The 9,533-nt window shown below is 55.7% G+C and overlaps 1 protein-coding gene and 1 long non-coding RNA gene across 2 annotated transcripts; one reads left to right on the forward strand and one right to left on the reverse strand.

Annotated features, from left to right (window-relative positions):
- Positions 1-1,228: 1,228 nt before the first annotated feature.
- On the reverse strand, positions 1,229-5,426 carry HOXA11 (homeobox A11). Its single transcript, XM_039229851.1, has 2 exons — positions 4,512-5,426; positions 1,229-3,021 (listed from the first exon to the last, which is right to left on the reverse strand). The coding sequence occupies exons 1-2, from the start codon at positions 5,251-5,253 to the stop codon at positions 2,789-2,791; spliced, it is 975 nt and encodes a 324-aa protein (XP_039085782.1). The 5' UTR covers positions 5,254-5,426; the 3' UTR covers positions 1,229-2,788.
- A 74-nt stretch (positions 5,427-5,500) lies between these two features.
- LOC120230288 lies at positions 5,501-9,333 on the forward strand. Its single transcript, XR_005527963.1, has 4 exons — positions 5,501-6,358; positions 6,495-6,657; positions 6,758-6,952; positions 8,646-9,333. It is a non-coding gene; the product is annotated as an uncharacterized LOC120230288 (long non-coding RNA).
- The last annotated feature ends 200 nt before the right edge of the window (positions 9,334-9,533 follow it).

Genomic DNA, 9,533 nt, shown 5'->3' on the forward strand with positions numbered 1-9,533 from the left:
GGCTGAGCGACTAGGCCTAGCCCGAACTTCTGCCCGGAGCCCGGAGAAGGAAGCAGGCTCTAGGCATAGACTGAGGGAAAGAATGTGCCCAGCCCGCTGCTAAAGAGATCTCATTTTTACATCTAAGAAATTGCTGCAAAACCCCAGCCGGGTTTATAGCGGCGCATTCCAAATATGCAAATTGGCCGGCCCGGGACGGGTTTACGACCACATTGTCACAGCCATCGGAGGATGGGCTTTTATAGGGCTCAGAAATCAAACCCGCGCCCGCTTGCCGCCCGCCCGCGAGCAGTCCTCCTGGCTAGACTCTCTCTAGCAACTTGCAAGACTTTGGTTAATGTTTAACTGTCCCAAAGGAAGTCTTTCCTTAAACCCTGGGCTTCCCTGCCCACCCCTCACTGGCCCCCAAGAGTCGTTGTTCACCTCCGTGTGTCTGTTCATCAACTTAGACATTCATCGAGGGGGTCTGTCCCATTCCCCTTTGAGCTGGACTTCCCCAGTCGCGCCAGTTAGACAAACACACAAACAAATAAACAAAGCGGGGTCTGGGGCCTGAGGCCTCTCTCCAAATTCCATCTTCTCTGCAGCTCTGGCCCTGCCTGGGTGGCTAGGGAGAGGGTGGGGGTAGGGGTGGGGGGGGTGGGCAACAAAAGGCTCTGGCCTTTCCGCTCTGCCCCTCAAGGTTATGGGTGATGTCCAAATTTAAGGCAGAAGTTCAAAGGCAGGAAACAAAGAGGATACCGGCATCTTTCTTTCCCCAAAGGGAAAAGGCAGCCTCAGCTGGGAGCTTGGGACAAAGTGCCCATAGAGGCTCCTGAGAGACTAATCTTTATACCCAGACCGGTCTCTGTCTTCCTAAGGAGATCCCCAGGGCACCCCAGAGTGGTTCTACTTCAGGCCTCCTGGTCCTGAGATGAGCGAGCCCACCCTGGATCAAACTCATCAGCCACTTCAAACCCCAGGGCTTTCTCTCCAACCTGAAAGGATGAAACCCCCAATTCCAGGTCATGAGATACTCCATTCCCGGGACCCCGCCCCCCCTTCCCAAAAGGACCTGGCCAGATCACCTCCCCACCCCTTCAGGGGCTTGGTAACTCGCCCCTTTTGGGAGGGGGATATGGGGGGGGGGAAACATTTGGCAGTAAAAAGCAAACAGGAAGAGAATGTCACACCAGGACCCAATACTCAAGTTTCCACAGTCTTTATTTCCCTTGTGCCCGGTCGCCTGTATACATGCTGTGACATACTTGGTGGGTGAGAACGGAGGACAGCCCAACACTTCCATTACACACAGAGCCACCAGACACTTCTTAACACAGGGAGGCAGAGGAGATTCAATGGGAGGGTGCCTGGCTTTCTCGGATGAGGTCCCCAGGCCCTGGAGGGCCAGACTATGTCAGAGCTTACCCCTATGCTTTCCAAACATTCCAAGAAATTAAAAAGATCATTCCCAATACTCTTCCCACCCCCCCAACCCCCCCCCAAGGAAATCAACTAATGGCAAGATTTAAAACATAATCAAACAAAATAGGTTATGGTTCTTTTATTTACAAGTCTTTTGAACACCATCCCTGTATGAAGCGTACATTCAAATATTTTTAGCAGTGAGTGAGTTTAACCGTGGAACACTGTAAACAGATAGAGCCTTTAAATATTCTCTTCATCATTTCCCCCCCCCCCACCACGTTGCATCTTTTAAAATTCGCTTTGGTTCCTGCAGGGAAATATATATATATAATATAATATTTATTTTTTAAAATAATTCCAAATGCTCTTGAGCTCTTGGAAGGTCGCCGGAAGCTTCCAAGCTCAGTTCTGGGGCGGTGAAGGGCTGAGTGCGGTGCCAGAGCTGGGTATTTTGGGGACGCAAGCCCCTCATAGCAGGGGACCGCTGGCCAGGCCCACTGTGTCGCTGAGCAAATCCAAGCCTCAGCTGAGTGTGGTGGAAACTTTGCCAGGCTGCACTCCACAGGCATTTCCTGCTGAGATCTTGGGGCCAGCGGCCTGGACACAGCCTCTTAGCTTTTTGATGTCTTCCACCTCGGGAAAGGTCTGCTCTGTGACCAGGCTTTAGGCTTGAGTGGCAGGCCAGGAAGAAGACCCTCATCGGTAGGAAAAGCTAGGTGGGCTGCAGGAGACAACTGGTAGAAGCACAGGCCCCAGACAGTGCAGTGAGTGCCTACGAGGGGTGGAGAGCCGCTAATGCCACCTGGAATAGACGCTTCTCCCTCCAGGATCAGCAGCCCTCTCCCACCTCACAGTCCCCTTTTCGTCCAGCCGCCGTCTTTCACATTGGCTTTGGAAAGCAGCCCCACTCCGGACATCTAGGAATCTTCCCCCCTTCCTCCTGTTCCTGTCCCCAAGCTGAACTGGGTTTAAAGACAGAATAGCTTCTTGACGCAGGGGTCCCGGGGGTGGGCAGGCTCCATGTGGAGGGTCTTGGGCCCAGGTCGCTCTCCAGGGCGCTTGGCAGGGGGCCCAGTCCTGACGGAGACCACACCCAGCCCAAAGCTCCACAGTCTCCAAGAATGAACCACCAGGGGTCCCAAACCATTTATTCTAGCTGCTGCACAGCTCTCCAAATCCAATTTTTGCTAGGAATCTTAACCCCAGATGCCCCCCGAGAATCCCGGGCCGCCTCCTCAGAGGCTGTCTCCGTGTAGCCTCCTCTCTTTCGTACATCTCTCTTCTTCAACAGTCACCACGTGCCTTGACCTTGTCAAGGGCAAAATCTGCATCTAATCTCACGTGTATGAAGCCCCCCACCCAATTCCAACAGGCTGGAGCCTTAGAGGAGCGGGTTGGCCGAGTAGTACTGTAAACGGTCTCTGTTAATTTTTTTTTCCTTCATTCTTCTGTTCTGAAACCAGATTTTGACTTGACGGTCAGTGAGGTTGAGCATGCGGGAGAGCTGCAGGCGCTTCTCTTTGTTGATGTACACACTGAAGAAGAACTCCCGCTCCAGCTCCCGGATCTGGTACTTGGTATAGGGGCAGCGCTTTTTTCGGGCGCGCTGGCCACCTGTGGAGGGAGAGAGAAGCAGGGAGTGAGCCAGGTGTGGGGGCCGCAATCCATCCCCGGAGCCCCGAGTGGAGGAAGAGCGCTGGCCCAAGGGACTGGAGGCCCTGCGCAAGCCCGGGCAGGGTCTCCTCAAGCCCCTGCCTTCAGTCCCCTATTGCCAGCTGGGGACAGGCTGCAGGCGGAGACTCAGCCCCAGATAAAAGCCGGCTTCCTAGATGGGCCCCCAGGGAAGCTGCTCCCGCTGCCCGCAGAGCTGAAAGGAGGGCTCCTTGCAGCAACAGGCTAGCTTGGGCCGCACAAGCGGCTTTCAAAGCCGCCGTGTGGGGGTTGCCGGCTGCCTCCAGCCCCGCCAGACTAAACAAACAGCCGCCCGCGGACATTTCACCTTCCAGCACCTGGGCTGCTGGTTCCCGAGGCAGTAAAGTCGGCCCCAGCCCTTGTCTTTCCCGGCTGCGGCCGCCACTCGGCCCTCGTTAGCCTCTGAGGCAGCCGCGGGAGCTTTGTCAGTCTGTGTCCTGGCCACCAGCTTCTGCCTCCTGGACCAGCCTCCTGGCTTCCACGAGGTGAGGCGGTGGCAGAGGAAGCCCCCTACCCTGGGCCTTCCCTGAGCACCAAGGCCACAGAGCCACCCAGGCCCCCAGTAGGGCAAGGGTGCTGTTTTCAATAGGGTGGAGGGGAGAGGGGTTTCCCAAAGCTGCGGGCAGGCTTGACTTGCTCCCCTTTTCAATAAAACTTCACAAGACGGAAAGAAAAAAACCCCGCTTTTGACAGATTGAATAACAATTGTGAATAACATGCAGTTGGACAGAAGGCGGCACGTAATTGCCACCGCGCTGGAGGAAAATGGCTTCCTTTTGGATAAAAAGGCCAACTTTGCCTTAATTTGTTCCTTTTAATGTATTGCTCCAGCTAAGGCGGGCTATTTTATCTGTTCAACACGCTCCTAGCGCCGTCGTTAAACAGGGATGCCTTTGAATCCCGGCTGGGACTGGAGTCCCGGAGCAACACATGGCTTTTATAAAAATCTCCGGATTACCTCGCTATCAAAGGCTCCCGGAGCCTTTGCAGGGGGAATTTACAGGCGCCCACCTCCGGCTCCCCAGCCCGATCTGCCCTGAGCGGGGTCGAGCTGCCCGGACTTGGGACTGAGAAGGGAAAAAAGGGAAAAGGGGAGTTGTGCGTGTGTGTGTGTGTGCGCGCGCGCGCGCGTGTGTGTGTTGTGTTTTTTTTCTTTTTTTTCTTCTTCTTCGTCTTCTTTTTTTTTTTTTTTTTTTTTGCAGGCATGCCTTGGCCGGTGGGTATTTCACGGCCAATTTCAGCACTCGCCACGTGATCCCGCCTTTTATAACAAAGTTTTGTTGGGGGAAACCTAAAGGCCCTTCATAAACCTTATATGCTTATAAAACAGCATATAAAAATTTAACAGCGGTGCTGCGCTAGATTTCCAACTCCCCTTTCATAAAGCGCAGGGCGCTTGCCTTTATACGTACTGGAGCCGCTGGCCTTGTCCTCAGTGTGGCCGGAAGACGACTCGGGGCTGCTGCTGCTGTCAGGGCGCCGTCGCCGCTCCTTCTCCTCCGCCGCCGCCGCCGCCGCCTCCCGGCAGCCGCCGCCGCCGCCGTCCGAACTTGAAGTTGCCGGCGTGCCCGTGCCCGTGGCCGCTGCTGCCGCCGCCGCCGCCGCCGCCGCCGCCGCCGCCGCGGAAGTCGCTGCGGCCGCCGGGGGCCCCTTCTCCGCGCTCTTGTCCCCGGGGTAGTCGGAGGAGGCGAGGTTTTCCGGGGTGCCGTAGGCCGTCTCGAAAAACTGGTCGAAAGCCTGTGGCAGAACGCCGTTCCTGCCCACGGTGCTATAGAAATTGGAAGAGACGGCGGGGGTGGGGTGGTGGTAGACGTTGGCCGAGCTCTTGGCCAGCACGTCGCCAGGCACGCCGGCCGCGCTGGGCGCCTGCAGGCAGTCTCTGTGCACGAGCTCGTCCGCGGAGTAGCAGTGAGCCAGATTGCCGCGGGGGTGCCATTTAGTGGCGGGCTCAATGGCGTACTCTCTGAAGGTCACTTCGCGTACGGGTTGGACCTGGGGCAGGTTGGAAGAGTAGGAGTATGTCATTGGGCGCGAAGACGGGGTCTGGGGCAGAAAAGAAGGGAGGCTGGAGAAATCTGGACCCGAGACGTAGTAAGTACAACTTGGCAAATACATGTTAGAGGAGCAGGGACCACGCTCATCAAAATCCATCATTGGGCTACCTTGGGCTCTCCGCAGTAGCCGAGCTTAACATGATTCTCCACTGCAGCTGCCTCTTTGAAGCGGATCCGTGAAGTAGAAATTTGGAGACGTAAGCTGACGTGGAAATCTATCCCCATCCTTAGCAGGGAGGTGCTGGTCATGTGACCCGATGTTGAAATTGACAAGCTGCGAGCTGGTCCGGGCCTTTTTTTTTTTCCCCCCTTTCCTTCTCCCCCCCCCTTTCCCTCCCTCCCCGGCTTCCTTTCTTTGTAGCCACCTCAGGGGAAGCAACAGATCGTCACTCGGTGTTCTCACCGAAAGCACGTAATCGCCGGTGTAACTCATGTTGGCTGGGGGGCCTCCCGGCGCGCGGCGAGGCTGGGGTGCGCCCCACGCCACTCGCTTGTGCTCAGCTGCACGGTCCTGGCCCTCAAGTGCGCCGAGGGCGGTGAGAGAGCTCAAATCCTGCCACCCGTCACTCCCCGGGTGAGGGATGCCCAGGCTGGGGGTGGCCGGGTGGGAGCTCGTCGCTGCGTGGCCCGTGCGCGGTCCTGGAATCTATTCTCCCGGAGGCTCGCGTTCGCACCTCCTTCTTCGCTCTCCCCCTCCCACAGGCTTGCTCTGGAAACCACCTCCGCCTCCGTCTCTGGCCGGACCCCCTTCGGGGCCAGGGTTCGCAGCCGTGGATGTGCCTGCCTCGTGGCTTGCCCGATTTGCACGGTGACTTGATTACACGCTCGCATTCATGGTCACTTCCGAAGCGCTTTAGTGCCTTCCGTCCCTAAACCGCCAACAACCAGGGCGGCTTCCCCCGCGGTTTGTCAGGCATCTGCAGGTCCCGGAAGGGCCTTCGTCTTACCCGGGATCCACCTCCACTTCATTCTCCCCGCCGGCCTCCTCACTCCACCCCCTGCCCTTGAAGAACCCCCCCCCCCGTCCTCGTTGCCTGCCGGGGTTCGGAGTCGCCCCGCAGAGCCGGGGCTGTGGGGGCTGCGCCACGGTGCACGGGTCCGCCCGCCTGCCTGGTCTTCTGGAGCTGAGGACTCGGGAAGCCATGCAGTTGAGGCGAGCCTCGGGCTGCTTTAGGGGCGCTGACAACCGAGGAGCGTTTTCCTAGGTATGCTGCACCTTCCGCGGGCTCACCAGGCTGCCAGCGGAGCCTCAGAGCTGAGTGGGGGCAGTGAGGAGGAGGCTAGGGACAGGGAGCCTTGGCTGAGAAAGGGCTAACATGCTTCCCCTCCTTCCTTGCAAAGCGCGAGAGCCAGTGATGTGCAAGGAGAAACTCAGAGGCTCGGCGCCTTTTCTGCTACTCATCCCACGGAAGAAACACAATGCCAAAGGAAAGAGCAATGTTTCCCACACTCGCGGAACCGTGGGTGACAAGATCGCCTCGAAAAGGCTAGACTTGAACCAAAGGTAGAGACGGGAGCCATAGCTGCTAGTAGGAGTCTTAGCTTTCTTGGGAAAAGGAAAGAGAAAAAAATTAAGACGGTGAAAAATGCGTGCCACCCTGCAGGATTGAATGATCAACGTTTGGGAGAAGTGAAGAAGGGGGCATAGAGCTGCCAGGCAGGACCGGCAGCTGGGAGGGGCTCAGCCCTGGGGCCTCCCCACACCTATCTTCTTGGAAGGAGCTGGATGTCGCTGAAGGAAAGTCGAAAAATGAAAAAGGATAACCTTTTCCCTTTCCCCATCCAGGAAATAGCCGAAGGTATTTATATATCTTGGGGAGATTTAGAGTATAAACTCTAAGATCTTTGGTATTTAAGTGTCAACATCGATTTATTTATTTATTGCTGAGCTGACTGTAAGTGACTCAATAACAAATCTAATCATGTATTTCACTGGAAAAGAACTATTCTCATTATGTATTTTCTCCAAATGATGGCCCACCATTGCATTTGAATACCCGCTGTAAATATCAGTAATATCGAGTAATTACTCTGCAGTGGAGTAAACTAATTTATTAGCATTAAGTTTATGTGGCTCCTACCCCCTTTCTTTACAAGGGCTGCTTATCACAAATCAAACTGGTTGGACACATTGGTTTAATGAACTCTATATTCAGGATTTGCTGCAAGAACTTTCATACCCCTTGAATCCCTGCGAGTTGAACTTGAAATTATTTGTGCATCTTCAGCTTGACATATTTGTCCACTGTGGCTTGTCCACCGTACAGAGGGCAGCAGTGGTGTGAGTGAGGTCTGGTGGGAAGGAGGGTTGCTGGGGAAGGGCAGCCTGAGACCTCCTAAAGCTGGGAATCACAGTTACGGGATTGCCCTGCAGCGGAAAAACCTTTGATTTCCAGCAGTGACCAACAAGGCAAAATATTTATTTCTCCGCAGCATCTCTTTCTTGGAGACAGAATATAAAAGGGAGCAGGAGAGGTTTGCGAATGGTGGTATTTGAGCCATTCCCGGACTTGATTTTGGCTCTCCCAAACTATCTCCTAGTAGCCCACCCAGTCCCCGCCACCCCGACCCTCGAACAAAAGGAATGCTTGAGGGGTTTCAGTGACTTTGCCATAACAAAGGCGCCACCATTTCAGGGCTTGCCCCGCCCCTGGGTGAAGGCAAACAAATTCTTGCACTTGTATTAGGGCTTTTAAGACTATAATTGAACCCGGGGGCGTCTAGGAGAACCGAAAACAGTTCTAGACAGACCTGGGGTTTTATAGCAGTTTTGGCAGTCAACTTCAGCTTGTGCCTTTGCAGACCGGCTGAGGTGGCCCGCTAGCTGGGGACGCCAGGCTGCCTCCCCCAGCTGCACGCAGCCCTTCTCTTAATTAGGTCGGTTTTCCCCTTAGTGCCACGGAGAGAGGGTACCCGCAGAAAGGTCAGTATGGGGATATAGGCTGTTCTGCATAATCAATGACTCCCGTGTCCTTGAGAGCCAAGCCGAGAGGGTGCCAGCAGGTCTGGATCCCATGGGTTATCTGTAGGAGACAAAGGCAAATTTCCGAGGAAAGGCTGGGGTGGGGGAAGGCTCTCCCAAAGCAGCTGGCAGGGTGGTTCAAGAAGGCTATACCAACGCAGGGTGCCGGGAGGGACACACAGCCCAGAAGAGGGCATGTGGGGGTGCTACAGTAAAGATGGACGAAGGGAAAGGCTTTTGATGCCAGGAGAAAAGAAAATGCCTGGAGTGGCGAATGTTTTTACTTCCGCAGCAGAGACAGGAGGGGGTGCTCAGATCCCCAAGGCTGCGGACTTTTCCCAGCTTTGCCTGCTCCTGCCCCTCTTGCCCAGAATATACTGGCAGTGTGAATGTCTGCGGGGGTGGGAGGGGGGCGTTGGGGGTGGGCACAGACTGGAGCATCAGACCAAATCTGGGCAAGCAGAGGGGCAGAGTTGCAGGTACTTGGTTTTGACTTTGTTCTGAGCCTAACTGACTCTTCCGCTTTGCAGGAGGCCCTAGAGCCGAACTGAGTCCACCCGGCTCAGGGGAAGACCTGACGGGTGCTAAGGCCACCCTGGAATGCCAAGTCCGAGTTGTATTTCTTAAAGAGATCCAGTGGATGCGGCTGTGACATTGGCCCTGGCGACCGGTTTCCCACGAGCTGTTCTTAGGAGCTCCACAAAGCGGAGCCATCTCCCGAAAGCAGTCTTCAGCATGTATTTCCTTTTATCCTCAACCCGGAGCCCCACGGCAGCTAATGCAAAAGGCCAAAAATGTTTTGGAGGAAGAAAAACAAAGGCAGGAAGTGGCGGCGGCCTGACGGTGCGCGTCTGTCTGCGGAGAAGGGAGGGAGCCGTTTCAATCTCTTCTTGTTGTTTTTCCAAACTTCAAGGTCTAGGCAGCCCTCGCAGGGCCGGGCCCTTTCGTCCCCCAGGCAGCGTTTGGAGATGGCCACCAGGAGAGGAGAAAGCTGGCGCCCACGCCAGCCTTGTCAGGCGGAAACGGCTAACGAGGCGATTTGCTCAGCAAAGCAGACCAAGCCTTTGCAAGGCTCCGTTTGATTTGGCCCTAAATTGGGGGTGGGAGGGGTTGGGGGGTTCGGTAGCACCTCTCGGATCCTCCTGCTGGGGCTGAATGCGCCTTGGTGGAGATGATTCCTGCATCCTATACTCCACCCACCTTCCCAGGCAAGATACTGGAATAAATTGTGTCCAGGTGTCTCTGCCCAGCACTGCTGCCTCCACTTCTTTTTGCAGCCGAAGGGTGCCTGCTGGTGGTGCCCAGGCCGGGTAGCTTTGGTGTGGTCGGTTCGCACCAGGGCAACGCGAGGCTCTTCCACGGGGAGGGGGACGGGGAGGGGTTGTCACGCTGCGGATGTTTCTAGCACAGTCATTTGA

This window comes from Hyaena hyaena, unplaced genomic scaffold (assembly GCF_003009895.1).
Source record: "Hyaena hyaena isolate Hyena2069 unplaced genomic scaffold, ASM300989v1 scaffold_40, whole genome shotgun sequence".
NCBI lineage: Eukaryota > Metazoa > Chordata > Mammalia > Carnivora > Hyaenidae > Hyaena > Hyaena hyaena.

Excerpts from the sequence above, each read along its gene's own strand:
- HOXA11 (XM_039229851.1), bottom strand. The coding sequence starts at position 5,253 with ATGATGGATTTTGATGAGCGTGGTCCCTGCTCCTCTAACATGTATTTG. Across the intron at positions 3,022-4,511 it reads GGACAAGGCCAGCGGCTCCA|GTGGCCAGCGCGCCCGAAAA; the intron begins GTACGTATAAAG and ends CTCCCTCCACAG.